The sequence below is a fragment of the Canis lupus genome, chromosome 27 (genome assembly GCF_011100685.1).
Source record: "Canis lupus familiaris isolate Mischka breed German Shepherd chromosome 27, alternate assembly UU_Cfam_GSD_1.0, whole genome shotgun sequence".
NCBI lineage: Eukaryota > Metazoa > Chordata > Mammalia > Carnivora > Canidae > Canis > Canis lupus.
Window position 1 is genome coordinate 14,385,878 of NC_049248.1, and position 20,753 is coordinate 14,406,630.

The 20,753-nt window shown below is 39.3% G+C and overlaps 2 protein-coding genes across 17 annotated transcripts in view; one reads left to right on the forward strand and one right to left on the reverse strand.

Moving 5' to 3' along the window:
- Positions 1-20,457, forward strand: part of C27H12orf60 (chromosome 27 C12orf60 homolog) — a 31,281-nt gene extending 10,824 nt beyond the window's left edge. For 9 of the 14 annotated variants that reach the window (XM_038576881.1, XM_038576880.1, XM_038576883.1 and 6 more), the window contains one exon: positions 2,309-3,251. In XM_038576881.1, coding sequence (XP_038432809.1) covers positions 2,333-3,064 — 732 coding nt within the window. In that variant the 5' untranslated portion in view covers positions 2,309-2,332 and the 3' untranslated portion in view covers positions 3,065-3,251. Of the gene's footprint in view, positions 1-648; positions 671-1,108; positions 1,157-2,308; positions 3,252-16,147; positions 16,298-20,312 lie in introns of those variants that run through there. The other 5 variants (XR_005379899.1, XR_005379897.1, XR_005379896.1 and 2 more) reach the window with 4 other exon arrangements.
- Positions 15-19,483, reverse strand: ART4 (ADP-ribosyltransferase 4). 3 transcript variants are annotated; one of them, XR_005379895.1, is made up of 4 exons: positions 18,674-19,483; positions 15,931-16,639; positions 9,056-9,355; positions 15-44 (listed from the first exon to the last, which is right to left on the reverse strand). XR_005379895.1 is itself a non-coding variant. In XM_038576874.1 (3 exons), exons 1-3 carry the CDS (start codon positions 18,857-18,859, stop codon positions 9,264-9,266), a joined length of 987 nt encoding a protein of 328 aa, XP_038432802.1. In that variant the 5' UTR covers positions 18,860-19,483; the 3' UTR covers positions 8,727-9,263. The 3 variants fall into 3 exon arrangements, 1 of the variants encoding a protein (XP_038432802.1); XR_005379894.1 differs by lacking the exon at positions 15-44 and adding an exon at positions 3,206-8,244; XM_038576874.1 differs by lacking the exon at positions 15-44 and having other exon boundaries at positions 8,727-9,355.
- Positions 20,458-20,753: the final 296 nt, after the last annotated feature.

Genomic DNA, 20,753 nt, shown 5'->3' on the forward strand with positions numbered 1-20,753 from the left:
CTCCCTCTGCCTGTGTCTCTGCCTCTCTCTCTCTCACTGTGTGCCTATCATAAATAAATAAATAAATAAATAAATAAATAAATAAATAAATAAATAAATAAATAAATAAAATAAAATAAGTATGTATGAAACAGTCTAATTTGAAAAACTAATAACACAGTAAAACATTTAATTTTCTGTTCTTTCATGGACGTTAATTGTTGAAAAGTGCTGTACAACTGAGCTAATTCAGTTCAGCGGAGAAGATGGCTCTTTGATTGCAGCTCTCAGCTTCTGGCATTCTGTCTTGTTAGCTATTCCAGATATTAAGTTTCCTTCTAGTTTCTATTGCATTTATACTACATCTGTTGCTGATGCCTCTGTTTACGTTCTTGAAAGAGACAGAAATCCAGATTATTTGTAGCCAAATGCAGTTTTTGTGTGTGTGCTCTTCTTTCCTGGCTAGTTCTGCTCTTTATCACCGTCTCTTATTATGTTGGTGAATGCCCTGATAATAGGAATGCCTTATAGATCAACTTCTTTCTCTTAAAGCTTCTCCTTCTAGATTCTCCTTCTAGATTCTCCTTCTAGATTCTGTTCTCATCCTCATTGTTTCATCTACAGTGGGGACATCTCAGAAGCAGGAAGATCACCCAGTCCCCATAAAACTTTAATGGAAAAAAACACAAAGGTTTTAGAATTGGACAGTCCTTATTTTGTGTACCCCCAAAATAATCACTCTCTAGCCATGTAGCCCTGGGAAAGTCTCTTAATCTCATTTTTTAAATCGGTGTGATATATTAGTTTGTAATTTATGGATTGTCATATGGATCAACTGAGATAATGCATGTAAAGCATTTGAGATAGTGCTTAATATATGGCAAAAACTTACTGAATGGTAGCCATTCTTCTTACATTAATAACAATAATTTCTATTGTTAATGGGTGAGTAGAGGATTCAGAACGGGGACATCAGCTAGGAGATGTGTAAAATCTAAAGTTCTGCTCTATAGTTTTATTTTATTTTTTTAAAGAGTTATTTATTTTTATTTATTTATGATAGACATAGAGAGAGAGAGAGAGGCAGAGACACAGGAGGAGGGAGAAGCAGGCTCCATGCCGGGAGCCCAACGCGGGACTCGATCCTGGGACTCCAGGATCGCACCCTGGGCCAAAGGCAGGCGCCAAACCACCGAGCCACCCAGGGATCCCCTGCTCTATAGTTTTAAAGGAGGACCAAGCGGGGTGTTACTTTACTTTGGCCCAGTGTGTCATTTTGCAATTGACATATCTTGGGCTTACTGTATATGGGCACAGAGGAAAAAAGGGAAGAAGGGTGTGTGGATGGATAAGTAGGATTTCAATAGGTGTGTAGGTAGTAGGGCAGGGAGGAGTTAATGCAGGTGGAGGGAATACTGTGAACAAAGGAGCTAATGTTGTAGAGCATTTTCAGGGAACAAAATTAATCCACTATGCTAGTGGCCCAGGATATATGTGAATGCAGTGAAGGGAAGGGAACTAGTGGAAAATTAAGAGCAGTTTGTAGATTACCTTAAATGCCATGCTAGGAAATTGGATTTTATTCTCTAGGCAACACTGAATCTTTGGAGGTTTTGTTTTTCAAACAAAATACATCTGCTGGTCAGACTTTGCCTGCAAATTGCTAGTTTGGGATCCCTGGATCAATGTTCACAATCCTATCTTTTTGTATCTCCCCCAGACTTCTACTTGTGAACATTAGTTAGAGACGTCAACACTCCCCTCTATAGCAGAAGAGGGTGAGTTACAGTGAAAGTACAGATACATTCTTAGGCAAGACAGAAATCTTGGGAGTCTGCATCAGATGGCCTTGATCATCTTGAAGTGTCATATTCTATCCTTTTGGTCTGCTGTTACCCACCCTTCAGAGTTATCTGAGAATTACTTTATATATTCTGTTCAGGATTTTTGGTTGTACTCAGTGTGCTTGCTCTATCTTAACAGGAACCAGAGCCTTTCTATGTAAGTTTTAAGCCTTATACAATCTTTTCCACCAGATTGGATAGTTATTTAGGGTGATACCTAAGAAAATATCAGCATATCCAATTGAGAATCCAGTACCATCCAAAATCTGATATGTGGCTTAAATTCTTTGAAACATCCCTATTCTGTCTTTTAGTTATTTTTGTTGTTATTTTTATTAAAGCACAGGATCATTTCTGCTTTATAGCCTGTGTGGCTTTCCTACCCTTGACAGTAGTTAATTTCACAGTTAGATTATACTGTCAATCTCTTTATGGCTGACAAATATAATTTAAGTTTTCATCTTTATTACTACTTTATTTTGCAGTACTGAAACATTTTTGTTGGAGAAATGTCTTCAGAATCAGAAGAGGATAAAGCGAGGCTGGTTCAAGCTGCCAAAACATTTTTCCTTCACATGCAAGATCTTGCTGCCTTCACTAACATGCTTATTGAATTGTTTAACAGCACTATGAATACTCAGATCCAGTCCATAACTGTGAAAGAAGATGATAATGCCAAGGATGTCTTTGAACAAATGTTCAAAATTTTTAAAGAGATGCAATCTGTAGTGGAGACAAAGTATGACCAAATGCAAAAGGAACCTTTATATTCCAAGATTGCAACAGCTGTTTGCTCTGTGGTTGAGAATACCACCAATGTAAAGGAGTTGCAGCAGTCAGCTAAAGAAGTGTTCAAAACTGTTCAAACACCAGTCATTCTCTCTGCATTGAATAGTAGTAACATCCTTAGGATTTTGGAATCTTCTCTTTCACTCTTGATGAAATATCCCGTCATGAATCTTCAGTTAGGTGACCTCTATAGAAAAGACACCAAAGAGCAATCAGATGCCAACACATCCAAGAAAAACACAAGTCCGGGTCCATCCAAAATTGGTACAATAGACATCTTGAAAAAATTGCAGGATGCGCTAGAAACTGAGGATTCCAAGAATACCATCAAGTCAATTGCAGTTCAGTTGGAGGAGGTTGTCAAAACAATAGCGCCTATCTTAGAAGTCCTCCAAAAAGCCATAAATACTATGGAAACCAAGGTTTCTGTGCCCAAGAAAGCCAATTACTAGTAGGAGTGCAACAGAACTGCTCATTTCTATCAGAAAATCATTTCGTATCCTGTGAATATTTGGAGTATGTTTTAAGACCTTTGATGCCACAAATGAGTTATGTTAGGACAGAAGTACAAAGAGTAGTCACCCAGTAGACCATTTACCTCAAGTTTTGCTTTATTCAAATAAAAATAATCAAAGAAAACCTACTTGAAATGGCAGTTACTAAAAATAACATATTGTTCAGAACATCAAGGAAATGTATTACATTTGAGGATGTCTCTAAACATTACATATCATCTTAAAGCATAATTAAAATAACCCTAAACTAATTTCTACTCTTAGTAGTCCTATTTCTAGATACTACAGTGAGAAGTCCAGGTAAATGTTAGCATTATCATTAGATAATCTGGCAGAAACTACTGTTCAGGCACAGGAAACATATAAAGTAATTTTCTGCATTTTTAAAAAGATTTTATTTAATTGAGAGAGAGAGAAAGAATGAGCAGGGGTAGTGGCATAGGCAGAAGCAGACTCCCTACTGAGCAGGGAGCCTGCTGTGGGGCTCAATCCCAGGACCCTGAGATCATGACCTGAGCTGAAGGCAGATGCTTAACCAACTGAGCCACCCAGGTGCCCCTACCTTCTGCATTTTTGTCACTCATATACCAATCTCTGTATCATCAGTGCCTTACCTATCATAAGCCATCACTAGATTCTTTTGGTATGACTTATCCAGGAGTAAATAAGAACAATCAATGAAGAGTAATAGTTTTCTTACTTGGATAAGACCAGGGCAAATGGTTTATTCTTGTCTGTCTCCTATTGAGGTCTTATAATTAGGAGCTATTGGAGTTTCAAAAATGGAGGTGCTCTAACCTTTCACAAAGAAAAGACTGTAACACTCATAGAAGTAGGATTTCTGAGATGTGCTTGTATTGGGGAAGGAAGGTTAGACAAATCCCTTGCCTACCAGAAAGTCTTTGGCCCTTATCTATGGGAAAGAGTGTATGCTTTCAAGATGGCCCTATTCTACATGATACCTAACAGGAACTTTGTTGAGAATTTTAAAAAAGCAATGAATAACTCTAGTTCTTTCTTGGAATTTTTCTTCTGAGAATACCTAAGGTTTGTCCTCATTCAAACATGTTCTCATCTCAAGTTTGAAATCTCATTTTCTCCTCTACAAATAAAATATATTTCCCTACACTTAAAAACTAGGCTGAAATATGAAAAACTGAAAGAGAAAAAAAAAAAACTGTGAGCATTTGATGGAGTTGGGGAAGAAGACACTCTGTTTATGTACTTTGAAGTCTACGATGCAGTCACATCCACCAAGGTTGCCACCATGACCTCCTCAGTTGTGGATACTTTGAAGTTGCATTTTTGCTAGCCTGAGTTAGGAGCTCAGCTCCCAAAGCCAAGGCTGTCATTGGAATCACCACTGTAATTTTGAATTAGGAATCTCTTCCTTGCCCCCTAAACAGGAAGACCTTCAGAATGTCCTGTGGCAAGAGCCAAGGGGATTTGAAAGTTTCAGGACTTAGAGGGCTTGAGAAAAGGATGAGTTTCAAGACGTGAACTCTACATTATCTCTCAGCTCCAAAGCTGAAACCTTGCGCATTTGAAATAGGTATCCATTAGTAGATGGCTTATTATTTTTTTTAAGATTGTATTTATTTATTCATAAGAGACATGGAGAGAAAGGCAGAGACACAGGCAGACATAGTCCTGATGTAGGACTCGATCCCAGGACCACAGGATCACACTCTGAGCCGAAGGCAGGTGCTCAACCACTGAGCCACCCAGGTGATCCTCTAGCTGGCTTATTTTGAGGACATTCTTGAACTCTGATTCATTTGCTACTCTGTCCTCAAAAATAAACGTATATAAGTGGGAGAAGGGAGGTGGAGCTCTCGCTTTGTTACTTTCTCTGAACCTGTGTGTGTTCAGGTCCTCACTTGCCTGCTCTTGGTCGTTAGACTGTCCAGGGATATTGCAACAGCTGGGGGAGTCATCTGGAAATGAATGGGACAAGGGCCAGGAATAGTCCTGGGCAGAGTCTTCCTATGAAATGACAGGAAGCATGACTAGTGGCAGTTCAAGTGGGGGGGTCTTCACCACACTTCAATGGGAATGGCAGCTAGTATAGCCCTGTGAGGTTAGGAAGGGCCATACATACTTCAGTCACAGCAGGGGTTTTCAGAGGCAGGTGGCTCCTGTGAAGCTGGCCATCACTGACAGGGCCTCTCAAAGGCCTTGTCTCACCACCAAGGACTTCTAATCTGCCTACTCTGATGACTGCCTGTCTGCTGTTGCTTCCAGCCGGTGGATATACTGGGGGTTTGGGGGGGAATGCACTCTTCTCAAACCTATTACTCTTATTGCATGTGTCTTTCAGATTCTTTATTTTGGGTTCTTCTCGTTGCTGTCAATTCCTTCAGGTTTTGAAAAGCAACCTGGGGGAAGACTCACTAGTTTCTACTTTCTATCTAGTTTCATTCTTCCTCCGCGAGCACAGTGTGACCTCACTGCTTGAATGAAGCATAAGTGAGGAAGAAAAAGTGAACTGCCATAAAGCAAAATAAAAAACACATGGGCATTTACCACAAGAAGATAAGGAAGCCAGTGAGGGAGTCCTGTAATGCTTGTAATACCTTTTTTTCCCATGTTCTATCACTTGCCAATGTTTTGTACATTTTGGCATCTCTGAAAGCATCTAGCTCAATAAATGTTCAATTTTACCAAATGAAGATCTGGTTCATAAACTATAATTCAATTTGATTCAGATCATTGGACAACTCAGGCCAAGAGTCCTGGCTCTCTAAGCAAATCAAGCTCTATAGGAATTTTCTTTCACTGGATTTATTATTTTTTAAAGTGAGAGCAAATAGGGAACTTTGGGACAATCAGATAGGCATATTAGAACACTGAATCAAAGGGACACCTGAGTGGCTCAGTGGTTGAGCATCTGCCTTTGGCTCAGGGCCTGATCCCGGAGTCCTGGAATTGAGTCCCGCATCGGGCTCCCTGCATGGAGCCTGCTTCTCCCTCTGCCTGTGTCTCTGCCTCTCTCTCTGTGTCTCTTATGAATAAATAAATAAAATCTTTTTTTAAAAAAGAACATTGAATCATAAAGATAAAAATAAAACAAGTGAAGCCAGATTATTTTTTCATGTGCACAAGAAGGGAGAAGCATTAATAAAAGTTACTATAGGAGATGAATACTATGCAACTTTAGTGTCAGCCCTTTTAGCAATCCATGTGAATTTATCCATTTTATCTTCAAAGATATCTCAGACTAAAAGCAGAAATTACAGTGAATTTTTTTTGAAACTCATCTCCTAAGATTTCATGAACTTTGAATTGATTTAAATAAATGTCCATTTCACTGGCTACTTGCACAAAAATTTAGGACTATAGGGAGAGATTGAGGGAATGTAAAATATGAATATTCATCCTCAACCCACAAATCTATACCACTCAAGAGAATAACTTCGATCTCTGGAGATTTGCCCTATAAAGCAGCAGCAGGAGGAAGAATTAAGTTATCTTTTCAAAAACCTGGTTATTCCTTTATGGATCATAATCCCATAAGTCATAAGCCTGAAGGGCTTCTTAAACACAGGCCCTGGGTTTCTGATTCTACGGATTTGGGATCAGGCTCCAGACTTCAAATTTCTAACAAGTTCTTAAGGGACACTGATGCTGTGGCTGTAAGAGTCATTTATCTAGAATGTCTTACTCAGAAAATGGATTTCTCATGAAGATCCAATGCATTAGGCTGACTTTTTAGCTTGGGTGGCAATTTCCTCTCCAGTCCACATTACAGCTTCACTCTGTCACACCTATTTCCTGACCCTTATGTACACTGATCATTCCTATATCCTCTGTTTCCTTTCTACTCAGCTCTCTCTTTTCCCTCTGAAGCCTTCCCTTGAGCCTCATTTCCCATAGAAAGCTGTTTCCAACCATAGGACAGTGGGATCTCACTTTTCTCTAAATTTGAAGTACTTACTATTTGTATGCATTTTGGCTCTAAGCGTTTGACACATACCTACACTCACTGTCTTCTTCCTCTCATCTCTCGCTCCCACCTCAGTGTCCCAAGGCCTTGCTCAAATGCTGCCTCTTCCCTGAAGCCTTATTGGTTCTTCCCTTGCCTCAGGAGTTTCTCTCTTGAACTCTTGTGAACAGAAAACTTGACTTGCCCCTTTCTTTTGGTATTCCTCTGTGACTTGTTTGTGTTCTTAATTTCTCCCAAGAGACTGTAAACTCTTGGAAGATCTGGCATATTACATTCAACATTTAATCCCCAAAGTGTTTTGTACATAGTCTGGCTCAATAAGTGCATCTATATGGCACAGAAACAAAATATGCAAGATGTTGGGAGGCTTTTCTCTGCCTCACTAAAGCTCAGAGCAAAGCTTGTTCCCAGAGCCAGGCCCACAGAATTCTCTACTCAGGAGCTACTAACTTGCCAAGGTCCCTGGGCAATAAATCATGTAAACTGTGTCTATGGAAATTATATGCTTGCCTTATTTGGTGTAGAGGCCAATGTAAGCTAGATGATAGAGATGCCCTTGGCCCTATTCTCAAAATGCCATGTAAATAATGACAGTACTAGATGCCTAAATTCTCTACTGGGTGATTTTATGCAGCTAACTCCCCATTGTGTCTCTTCTGTCAAGACACCATCCCTTTAGACATTCCTACTGGGGTCAGATGAACTGATTTCACTTTCATTGTTTATTACTCAAATCTCAGGGGGGCTAAGTAGCATAGACTTTCATAACTCAAAGGATAGATCTAGTCTCCCCCTTTACTCCATTTAGCCCAATACTAGGGTCTTTGGAAATCAGGAGAACAACCCCTGTCACCCCCTGAGGGAAGTAAGAGAATATTCCCAGCTGTGAGGTTTGGTGATTTATACTTCCGTTTGTTTAATTGTTGTCACATAGTGGGGACTTGATATATCTTTGATATTTGCTTGGTTATCAGATTTTTTTCTCCCATATCTTCTCCTTTAAAACCACACACATGGGGATCCCCGGGTGGCGCAGCGGTTTGGCGCCTGCCTTTGGCCCAGGGCGTGATCCGGGAGACCCTGGATCGAATCCTACGTCGGGCTCCCGGTGCATGGAGCCTGCTTCTCCCTCTGCCTGTGCCTCTGCCTCTCTCTCTCTCTCTCTGTGTGACTATCATAGATTAAAAAAATAATAATAAAAAAAAAATAAATCCACACACATGCATGTGCTTTCCTAATAAATGTACCTAAAGTTTTGAAGATGACTTAAAATCCAATTTGCCATAAAGTCCCTCTGTAAATTAACATATGAATTTAAATTCTAAATTTTGTAATACTGTAGAAATAGGTGTGGCATCCCATTACTGCCAGTGAATGAGATTTCACTAACATCTTTTATTAACTTTCCCTTTTATTTCTCAAGTTTTCACATTTCCTCCTATTTGAGACTACACTGGCTTGGCTTTGAATGCTGATTAAAAAATCTCTGAAGAAAATTTGCTTTAATTATTTCTCTGGGGTTTAAAGCTTTTCCATTTGATGAAGAATTTGTTCTGTGCTTTCGAACTCAAGCTTCTCGATCTGTTCCCATTTAGGATGGCTAATAAAAGTAATGGAGAATCCTTGTATCCATAACTCCAAAAAGTCCTTTGATCACTTTAGATAGGAGATTTAATTCAAATTACTTATGAAAATATACAATTTATTGATTTATGTAATAAAAAAAGCCCAGGATTCTGACTCAGGCATAGTTGGATCTAGGGGCTCATATATTCTTATCAGAACTGTTTCTTTTCATTTTTTAGTTCTTCCTTCATTGTGTTCACTCTATTCTCAAGGAGATAGAGTTTCCCCTACTGGTGGCAAGATAGCTGCCAGCAACTGTAGACTCATACTCTGCTTTCATTAATCTTCATTCAGTAAAAAGGCCCCCACCCCATTTCCGATCCGAATTCCAAAAAATTACCATGACTGTATCTCACCAGCTTTGATTGGGTCCTTTTCTATCCCAGGATAAATCTGTGTCCATGAAGAAGAAATACACTGAGTTCTAGGTCCACTCACAGGCAGTAGGCTGAGCCAGCGCTACATCAGTTGATAACCAGGCAGAGTGAGTCCCCAAGGGTATTCAGGGTGCCCTGGCTGGCATCAAGCAAAAGGGCACAGCAAAAGCAAAACCACAAGTTTCATTTATACTCCACTTTTGGAAGAGATGACAACACTGGTCAAAAAGGAGAGACAAGCAATAACCATAGGAGCAGGATTGTACTTTTTGCCAGAACCTGTAAAAACAAAACAAAGTTAGAGATCTTTTAGGTAGCAGACTTTTTTGTTTTTGTTTTTTGAAAAACTACCTTGGTACACCTGGGTTGCTCAGTTGGTGAAGCATCTGACTTCAGCTCAGGTCATGATTCCTCCTGGGACAAGCCCCACATCAGGTTCCCTGATCAGCAGGGGGCTTTGCTTTTCCCTCCTGCCTCCCCCCTCCTCATTCTGTCTCTCATTCTTCCTCTCAAATAAATAAATAAAATCTTAAAAAACTCCAAAAAACTATCTAATTTGTCCTTTGATTCATTTTTTAATGTAGAAGACTCCTAATACAAATATCTGCAGTTAGCTGCTTTAAAAAAAAGTATCCTCTTAGATTGTTTTCTAACTAACAGAACTCAGCTTGTTTATTTTACGGTAATGGAACAGCACCAAGAAGTTCATAGATTTACCCCAGGTGACCCATCTCTTCTTTAGTGTGTGAGATCTCCTGATTTTCCGTCTTTATTGTCAGCAGCAACACCATCATCATCACCAGTATCCCCATTTTAATTACCATCATCTTCATCACCATTATGAAAGCTAACATTGATTAGCAACTTGTTCTGTGCTGTGGTCTGTTTTAAGCAATGCTATCAATTAACTCACTTGATCCTCACAGGATATCTATGAGGTATTTATTCTTATTCTCCTTATTTTCCGCTGATCAAAAGGTGACATTTTGATTTGTGGAGAAACTTAACCAAACATCTCACATCTGGTATGTAGTGAAGGCAGCATTCCAACTCAGGCAGTCTGGCTCAACTCTATCTTTTTAGCCACAGTATTGTTTCTCCATATATGGCATGTCCACACATAGGCTTGCTTGCTTTCTTTCTTTCTTTCTTTCTTTCTTTCTCTCTTTTTTTTTTTTTTTTTTTTTTATTGCAAAGTGGGATGGGATGTCTGGGTGGCTCAGCAGTTGAGTATCTGCCTTTGGCTCAGGACATGATCCCAGGATCCAGATCAAGTCCCACATCGGGCTCCTTGCATGGAGCCTGCTTCTCCCTCTGCCCATGTCTCTGCCTCTTTCTCTCTCTGTGTCTCTCATGAATGAATAAATAAAATCTTAAAAAAAAATTACAAAGTGGGCAAAAAGTATTCATACAATCCTGCTTGGTGTGTGTGTGTGTGTGTGTGTGTGTGTGTGTGTGTGTGTGTGTATGTACTTCCTATACATACATGCTCTTCATGGAAAGATGGAGAAGATTGGCAACCAGTTAGGGTATGGCTGATGAAAGCAAAATAAATACAAGAAACTAAAGATTGGCAATATGCTGGGATGAGGATATAGAATGAGATGGAAGATGGAAACCTTTAGAAAATGCTCTAAATAGTGAGTGGGATCTCCTTTTCAACCAGCCTTCAGTGACTATTTAGGGTAGAAAAGATGTTTGATTGAGGAAAACTTCAACTCTGTGATTGCCTCAGCATTTGAACATATTGTTCAATAGGATGATGAGATGACAGAGAAGTATTTTTCCATTGTTTTCACATAATAATACATAAAATCCCTTGTGTTTTCTGAAATTTCTTGGAATTCTATATATATAAACAATATTTAAAATCCCATTTTTACCAGTAAGAGTAGACAAGGAAAATTAATAGTGCATACATATTTCTTAGTCTATTTATAAGCTGAATAATCTCACACAAACCATGTAACCTCTCTCAACCTCAGTATTCAAATCAGTGTAGTGGGGTCAATAACCAATGTACAGGGTAGTTGTAAGAATTAAACAGATAATGTGTGTGAAAACCTTCTGTGAATGAAATTTGCTACATAAGTATCATTTATTTTTGGTGGATTATAACATAAATTTGGTCATCTCTGCCTTAGGGTATACAGTTTGGGGAGAAATACATAATTATTATACCTTGTATTTCATGAACTCTGAATCTGTGAATTATATTGGATTATTCAGAAAGAAACAGTCAACCCCTTGAAGAAAAGCAGAAGCTAAAATTGATATGCAGTATATCTAGTTAATCTGATATTTGGAGGGAAATGCTATCTATAGCCTCTTTCTGTTAGAATGTGGAGATTAACAAGTGTTATTTTTTTAGATAGTTATCTATGAAAAAGTTGGCACTTAAACAATGATAAGCATTGTTTCTTCTGTCTCTTCTTTGTTTTTTTCTTGCCTGTCAATACCAGTGAAGCACACATTTGTGCCATGAAACTATTATCCCACTTCCACATGCAAAGTGCTTTCCCAGGGTCTTTCTTTTCTTTCTCTTTCTTTCTTTCTTTCTTTCTTTCTTTCTTTCTTTCTTTCTTTCTTTCTTTTTCTTTTTCTTTCTTTTCTTTCTTTCTTTTTCTTCTTTCTCTTTCTTTCTTTCTTTCTTTTTTTTCTTTCTTTCTTTCTTTCTTTCTTTCTTTCTTTCTTTCTTTCTTTCTTTCTTTCTTTCTTTCTTTCTTTCTTTCTTGATTTATTCATTTATTCATGAGATACAGACTGAGAGAGAGAGAGAGGCAGAAACACAGGCAGAGGGAGAAGCAGGCTCCTCGCAGGGAGCCCGATGCGGAACTCGATCCTGGATCCGTGATCCCTGGATACCGGGATCACGACCTGAGCCAAAGGCAGGCGCCCAACCAGTGAGCCACCCAGGTGTCCCTCCCAGGGTTTTTCAATTATGTTTGAGAGGGTGGACGCCAAGTACTTGCACAATGTTCTTTTTGCCCCCATTTTATAAATGAAGAAACAGGCTCAGAGGTTGTCATTTACACAAGGTCACATAGCTACTAATATATATGCCCAGCCCTTCCTGGCTCCAAAATCTATTCTCTTTCCACCCTTCCTTCCTCCCTTCCTCCCTCCCCTCCTTCCTTCCTCCCTTCCTCCCTTTTCTCTTTTTTTCCTTCCTTCTTTAAATTTTTTTTTTTTTTTTAATTTGAGAGAGAGGGAGAGCGCGAGCCCGACTGGGGCTCAATCCCAGGACCTCAGGATCATGACCTGAGCTGAAGGCAGATGCTTAACCAAGTGAGCCATCCAGGTGCCCCTCAATTACTCATTCTTTCATCCATGCAGCTCAGATAGACACTCCATTTCAAGGCTAATGTGATGGTACAAATAGGGAAAACTAGTTTGAGATAAAACCCAGAGTAAAAAAAAAACAAGAACAGGAAGTTAATAAAGTAAATATGTCATAGTAGTAGTAGCTTAGGGAAATTTTGAGTACTTACTAGTGTCAGAATCTGTTCTAAGAGCTTTAACACGCATAGGTCATTTTATACTCACCAGAATCCTATAAGGTAGATTTTCATTAGATTTTTCTCCCTATGTTACACATAATAGAGGCACACGGAGACTAAACCATTTGCCCGTGTTCTCACTGTTAGTAACTGGTAAAGTTAATATGTAAAACCAGGCTTACTACAAAAGTTGACTGTATTTTTTCTAGAAACATGCTTAAGAATTTTGATTATGTGAAACATTTTAACAAATAAATCCTTCTTTGTGAATCCAATGGTACAGAACAGAGTATGTATTTGTGTGTTTATAGATTTTTGGCATGGATTATTTTCCTGAACAAAGCAACATTTAAGGACAAATAACTAAAATAACTTATTTTGAGTCTTTCAATGGGCATGAAAACATCTGTTTCTATGGTAACCACTATAGGCCACAAGAGGGGTGAGAGAAGAATTAGAAGGGAGAGCTGTTAGTTTAGAATGTCTTAATTTTTCTTTTGCAAATGGACTTGCTTAAATATTTTATGCTACCAATTTGACCTTTTGATTCTGAGGTTGACAGATTCCTGAGTACTCTTTGAACTTGAGAACTGTAGTTACAAGTAAACAGAAACAATTTTGAAATAAATCAAAGGACAGGGAAACTGTACTCTTGGATCTATTGTCTTTTCATTGGGAGAATTACGGTATCCTGGCTGACCAATTTTAAAGGTCTTCATGTTGTCTTTTAAGTATGATATTTGTCAGATTAAGAGAGAACAGGAAAGGAAACAAGTCACTGACTCAGAGGGATCTTTTGAGATGTTAAAATAGCTTGTGGCTTTTGCATGGGAAAAAAATTGAAGGGATAAGAGACAGCATCTTAGGGACCATTTGTGAATCTCTAAACTGAGGTTGATGTCGGCGCAATAAGAGTTATCTAGAAAAACAGGTCTGGAAAGAGTCCACTGATCCCAAAGAAGGACTCCCAGAAAAGAAAAACACCACCTCCCTCCTCCCATTTTTCATGTATGGATCAATCCAATACTGCTCCAGGATGGTGGGATAGGTAGAGTGTTACTTGTCAGTTAAGACACTTATTTGCCATTTATTACATGGTAGGTCATGTAGAAGTAATTTAGTATTTTATTTATTTTTTAAACTTTCACAAGAACCCTGTGGGGCTCTATCATGATGCTCCTTACATCGTCAAAGAAACATAGGGAGTTTAAGCAACTGGACTGATGGTACAAGTTGGATAGCAATCCAGAAAGAGTGGATCTGGAGTCAAACTGCCTGGATTCTATGCCAAACCCTTAAATACTATGTAGTCATGTCCCTGCCCACAGAGAGCTTACAGAGCAACAAAAGATTACGGATTCCCTCACGTATGATTTGTGATTTCAAATATCCAGTCAAGACCAACCAAGCTTCCAAGGTCTAGCAATGTGCATGGCTGCTCCAACTAAGCCTTAACTCAAAGTTGTGTTTGAGCAGCTTCCTGACAGGAAAGCAAAGATCATTAGTTTGGTGGGGGAGGGTCTTGAAATAGTTTTCTTTGAGATTTACAGAGTAGAGAATATGGGTAATAGTTTCTATTACATACTCTTTTTTCCTCCTCTTTGATGTAAATATTCTACAACTTTTTACTTAATGTATTTTACTGTGCTCATTGAATTGACCTAGAGAAAAATTTTTCTCTCTCAACTTCATCATGATGAGAATAAAGCAACAGTGCCTTAGTCAAGTGTAGTTCCAGAGAACCCTGGAAAGTAGCTATGATTGTCCTTATTTATTATCAGAATCTCACTGTTTGCTTTATACTCTAGGTTTTCATTCTCCTCTGCAAACACTAATCTCTTGGTTCCATGGAACAGACTGAGTTCGCTCATATTGCTGCCTGTCACACTTCCAAGGGCAGGCAGGAGGAGATAAAAGTGTTGATAGGTCACCTCTTCCCTGGTTTGTGTTTGCAGATAGGCCAGAGTAAGCAAGCCTAAGACCTCAATATGGATGCCTGTTTTAGCATCTTTGTTACACTGCAGCCCCCAAATGCTAAGAAATGCTGATAGCTTGAATTACTAACAGTAGCAACCATGATGGAATAGAGAAAGATTTGGGGATATTTCAAAGGCAGAAACTGCAGTTAAGTGTGAGTGTGAACAAGTGCACATGTGGATAAGGATGATCTTCCTTCTAAATCAAACAGGGCATAGCACTTGCCACAGAACTACCATTTTGTGCAGGGACTGTGGCTGGCATCATACAGAGATGGAATGGAGTTAGCCACATATTTTTCTAAAAAAGACCTGAACAATATTTTTTTGTTTTGTGATATCTCCAATTTCTCCTGCTTCAGTTCATTTTTCACAATATTGTCAGAACTCTTGCTAAAATACTGATATAATTGATGCTCCACTCCTCCAATGACTTCTCATTACCTCTAGCATGAAGTTAGAAAGCCCTTAGTATAGAATACAATAATTTTAACCATCAGGCCCATCAGAAGTCTCCCCACCCCAATCAATCCCCTATTCCTTTTCCATTCCTAGCCTCTTCCTGCGTCCTATACATCCTATTGTGGAGATTCCCTAAAGACACTGGCTGTTTGAAATCTCTTTGATTCAGCGTATGTTGTTTTCTGCTTAAAATGACTTTTCCTCTCTTCTTTTACAACCCTGTCCCATTCCTTCTTCAAGTCCCATGTGGTCCTCTATCATTAAGACTTTCTCACTTTCTCCAGAGAGAATGAGTAGCTTCCAGCACTGAGAAGCCACAACCATTGCTTAAACATCTGGTGTATTGCTTAGTGCTTTTGCGTGTGGACATTTGCTCATATTTCTATGTCTCAGTAGACTTAAAATCCGCCTACGGCAGTGATTTTGCTTTATTCATTTCATATTGCCTGGGGCCTCCCATCCCAGTGCTTTGGAACATTGAAGATGAGTAATAGATAAGGGTGAATGAATAAATCATGCCTCCTGCTTTACTCTTAGCACTCCGTATTCCTGTAGTGACCATGACAAAAACGAAAACAACCCCCCCAAAAACAAAACAAAAAAACCCCCAAAAAACCAAAATGAGTTTGAGGGTGAAGGTAATAATGCTATATTTTTATGTGCTATCTTTTTCAGTAGAGGTTTACTCTCTGTGTCTAGAAGTCTCCACATATTAGTGCCATTGAAGAAGCACAGTTTTTCTAGAGATAGAGAAAGAAGGGGAGGGAAAAGAAATAAGGTTTCTAATCTGTCAGTTCTGCCATTCCTGAAGGTCAATTTTCCCCCACAGACCCACTCAGAAAAATAACTTTTTAAAAAGACTGGTGTTCTGGGATCCTGACACAAGTAGATTTGATTTAGAACGATAACATAATACCTTTTAGCAGCTGACAGTTGTATGTGCTCAGGTTCCCAGCTGACTGCAATTGCAACCAATTTCCTTGAGGGTGGTAGCTCATATTTACAACTTTGAACACCTCATAGGGAGGGACCAGGACTTCCTTCCTGAGAGAGAATTCTTGTACAGGCACTCCCAGGCAGGTAAATATGGTGAGTAGAGTTTGGTTCCCAACCTTCTGTGCCTCTTCTTGTAGGAGGGAAGTGGAGAGGAACTGGCCAAATCGGATGGTGGCCCCTCTGTTGGCTTTCAAATAGTTACCCTTCATCTCATGATGTACCTCATAACATGAAGAGCCATTCATCAGGATCATTTCTTCCCTTAGCAGCTGGACTGCTGAAGTCAGGTAGTAGTGGAGGTATTTGAAATGGAATGAGTGTTTATACTGCTGTGGGGACCTGCCAGCAGTGGCCATGGCTCTAGTAAAATCTGTGCGGACAATGTTGTTTGATGTATAAGCCAGGATGGCCACAGCATGTGTAATATTCATGCTCCTGGGGAGATCTTCTGCTCTGTTCAACCAGGTTAAGTGGGCGTTTGCCCAGATCCTAGAATAATTCCTATGTGCTTTTAGTTCTTTTGCAAAATAATCCCCTTGATTTAGCTTCTCCATGACCTGTGGGCTGCAGCCTTGGTACTGATCATCAAAGGAATCTGGTGTCAAGTCAAAGTCGATGTTAACTGCAACCTATAGGAAAGGAAAAATCTTCATTTTAGCTTTTCAGATCAGATGGTAGGCTGTGGTGGCTTGCTGTCTATTTTCCATAAAGCCGAGTCTTTTCCTCAAAATTTATTTGCTGAAGTTTCACTCATAATCATTACACTGCCCTAATACCTCCTGGATCAGTGACTTGTGCCGGAGATTGAATTTGGTTTGATAAATATTACTAGAAGCTTAAAAAACCCCTCACCTTCCCAGGGAGGGTGTGACCTTCTTGTATAAACAAAAACAGTATTTTTGCATAGTGCTTTGAAGAAAACAAATGATCATCTAGAAGTTTATGTATACTTTCTTTTTCCCTGCTGACCCCCCTTCATATTCTCTCATGGGGGTTAAGAAATATCTCTTTTTTGAATGCCTAAAACCTATATTAAGTCTCTGAACCATATTTAAGAAAAAGCTTCAGTGATGAGTAATGTTGGGTTCTCCCAAGGGGTCCCCAGTAAATAACAGCTCTCTCTTCTGACCTGGATCTGAAAAATTTGGGGGAAAAGAGTATATGTATGAAATTTAAAATATCATCTTTACTACTGAATTGCTGAGGCACACATATTTACGTCTGATGGCAAGATTTGTTAAGAGTAAACCCTGGAACAAGGCAAACTTGCCCACTGAGCTGCAGAACAGTGTTGGATTGTGGCCTGCCCAAAGGTAAGAGTCTTGTCATGAGGAACACAGGGCTCAGGCCCTTTGGCATGTGCCTAACTCCCAGGAGGATGAAGAGCAGAGTCAAAGTCAGAATGCCCAGTTATTGTTCCTGATGTTCCCAGTCAACTAACTGTTCCCAGGCAACTAAACTTGCCAACCACCAGGGGAGTGGTATAGTGGTTAGGAGAGGTGTGCCTAGGACCATCCTTCCTCTTAGAATCCAGGATTGGGAAAAAGACATTTTCCCATGGGTAGTCAATTAAATTCTACTTATCAATATCTAGCCCAGATTAAATTGAAGTTAGAGATTTGAATACAAGCTCATTAAGTATCATCAGTCTATTTTTTAGAGCCATATTTTCAATTATCTAAATTCCAAGATGTTTTCTTCTTGACAAAGAAATAGTGCTTTTCTAATGAACAGTGCTTCTTATATATTAGGAGATAAGATTCCATTCAGTCAATGTCAAAGATGCTGCAGTTGAAACTCAGAAACATACCTTTTTGTGTTTTTACTGTTATTTATGATAAGAAGACATCTAGTTGTGTGTAAAATGGAGATTTTTAAGACTGCTTAAATGATTTTCACCAACAACTCTTTACAGAAGGTTTACAAATAGTTCTACAGAATCTATTTAAGCCCAAACAAAACAAAATCCATCTCATTATGTGCTGTTAAATCTTGTGAGCTCTAAAAACTTTAATATATTATGAGATCTCAAATATATACTCTATTATCTCTCAACATTTGGTTATTTTTCATTATATAGAACTTTAAATGATAATACTTCTTTTGGAGTTGATCCATATGAAACAATCTAAAGCAAACAGACTATATTTTGCATCATTTGAAATACAGAAGCAGTATTTTACTTAAATTTTATGGAGAATCAAGAAAAGAACATTATAGGGATGCCTGGAGGGCTCAGCGGTTGACCATCTGCCTTCAACTCAGATCCTGATCCCGGGTTTGGGATCGAGTCCCACATCGGGCTCCTGCAGGGAGCCTGCTTCTCTCTTTGCCTTTGTCTCTGCCTCTGTCTCTGTGTCTCTCATGAATAGATAAATAAAATCTTAAAAAAATATATAAGTAACAGTATGCCTCTAGCTTCCATAATGCCAAATGTAGAAACTCCAAAGAATCCCACAATTTTTAACAATTGCTTTCAACACCCTTCACTACTCTTCACTACCACAACACCCTTCATCATCCTTCAACACCCTTCAGCATTATTTGTTAAAATATCTGAATGAAATCAGATCCCAAGTGACCACAGGTCACTTAAAGGTTGTCACCAGGAAAGTGCCCTGGGGAGCATGGACAGTGAAGAAATCACCTGAGTTGTGCCCTACCTCAGAACTCCCGGTGGGTGTCTGCAGGGCCGAGAACAGCATCAAGAGAGGAAGCTGCCTGGGAAGAAGCCAGATCCTTAGAGCAGGGGCTGCAGTAGGAGTTGGGAGAAGAATCCTCCTGCTTCTGTTGGGCACTGGACGGTATTCATTTGTGTTAAAAGCACTTCTCTGCTCTTGAAGCTTCATGATGAAATGAGTGCTCAGCGCTCTTCTCTGGGGTTTTCTCTGGGTGGGTCTAGGCAAGAACTTCCCTTGTTCATGTCTTGTTGAATCTTCTGCTGACCACCCCCAACCAGATTTTCTGAGGAAAGGTATCAGCTCCCGCTCATTGGCAGAGCTGAAATCTCCGTGAAATAGCTAGATCTGTGCACCAAATAAGGGATGGTAAAGTAAACGCCTTAAAATTTCCAATTAAAAATAAATCCCTTATCTAGTCTGTGTCGGGAGGAATTCCAAAGGCTTTTCAAGGGTCAGGCTCAGCAGCTCAACCTCAACTTTCTCAGGAAGACAGGAAAGGCACACACTGTACAGTGTTTGGGGCCAAGTGACATTATCTGGAGCTGCAGGTTTCCATTGCGATGATATGATTGGCTCCTGCGAGTGGCTGGGAAGATGCCATCTCAGAGGTGGGCCTCTGTCGCGCTCATTTGGTGCTGCTGATAGGCCCTGGCCAGAGGGGGCTGGTAGGAAGCAGCACATCTTTTCTGGATTTCTGTCAAAAAGAAAGCTCTTGTTGCAGCTTTTCCATTGTAACTTTGAAACTCTCCAATTCAGAAATTATACCTTCTGGGTCACAGGTCTTCCCTGTGTTCTCTTCTGAAGGCGACGGACCCACTGTCCGCACTAGTTCAGTCTATAGTGAATCCAACTACTGTCAGAAGACAGCTTCTGAACAGCTGACATCAATCAAAAGTAGGATCCAGTAGGCTAAGTTAATGCCACACATGTGTTCTTTAAACACCCTCCCTCAGGCACTTCCCTTTTAGTTTCAACATCCTTCCTCCATTCCCCATCATTGGGGTAATTGTTTTTCTTGCAAATCTTTCCCATGTATACTTCCTGATTCATTATTTAACTGTGAATGGAAACTAAAGCCTGTTCTTAGAAATTCTGTATTTTTTAGCACCCTAAAATAGTTTTTCATCTAAATTTTCTGATGATCACAGCAGTTCGGTCTCATTACAAAAGTTCAGAATATTCAGAAAAATATGAAAGAGGACGCAAAATTACTCATAATCTATAACCTGGAGAACAGTACTATTTAGATTTAGATACTACACACACACACACACACACACACACACATTTAGACTGAAATGATATAGTATGCAATTCTTCATACTGTCTTTTCCTTAACATTTTATTATTTTATTTTTAAAAAGATTTTATTTATTTATGAGAGACACAGAGAGAGAGAGGCAGAAGCAGAGATATAGGCAGAGGGAGAAACAGGCTCCCTAAGGGGAGGCTAATGCGGGACTCAATCCCCGGATCATGCCCTGAGCCAAAGGCAGACGCTCAACCACTGAGCCATGCAGGCGTCCCTACCTTAACACTTTAAATGTAAGCACATGTCCATATAATTTAATAATTATTGAAAACATGATTTTTTTCACTGTTGCACAATATCCCACCATAGGTGTTACCATGCAATGAAATATGGAGTGGATCCCTGGATCTGTCTCAGAAGCAGATTGATCAGTGACTAGAACAGAACAGCACCTACCTCATTGAATGCTTTGATCTGTTCCTAATTGTTACAACAGCATCCGGCACCGAGAAATAAATGCATAAATAAGTAAAAACAGTTGTCATTATTTGTACAAAGGTTTGTTGCATAAATATCTTATGTTTAGCTTGACTTGAACTTTGCACTATTATAGGTAAGGCTCTGTGAACATATTTTGGACACAAATCTGTGCTTCTCACAATTTTAAGACGTAATTCTGGAAGGTATGACCACAAATCATTGAAATGCATATTTTTTTGGATTTAATGGAAAACACAGATAATGTTGGAAAATATCCCCTTAAGACTTTTAAAATTCTTAAGATTCCTCATTATCAACTGTTAATTTGGG

What these genes read in the sequence shown, in the direction of transcription:
- ART4 (XM_038576874.1), bottom strand. Translation starts at nt 18,859, where the DNA reads ATGAAGCTTCAAGAGCAGAGAAGTGCTTTTAACACAAATGAATACCGT. An exon ending in CACCCACCGGGAGTTCTGAG is followed by an intron (nt 16,640 to 18,673) that starts GTAGGGCACAAC and finishes CCTTTCCTATAG; the next exon opens with GTTGCAGTTAACATCGACTT. An exon ending in CAACTGTCAGCTGCTAAAAG is followed by an intron (nt 9,356 to 15,930) that starts GTATTATGTTAT and finishes TTGTTTTTACAG; the next exon opens with GTTCTGGCAAAAAGTACAAT.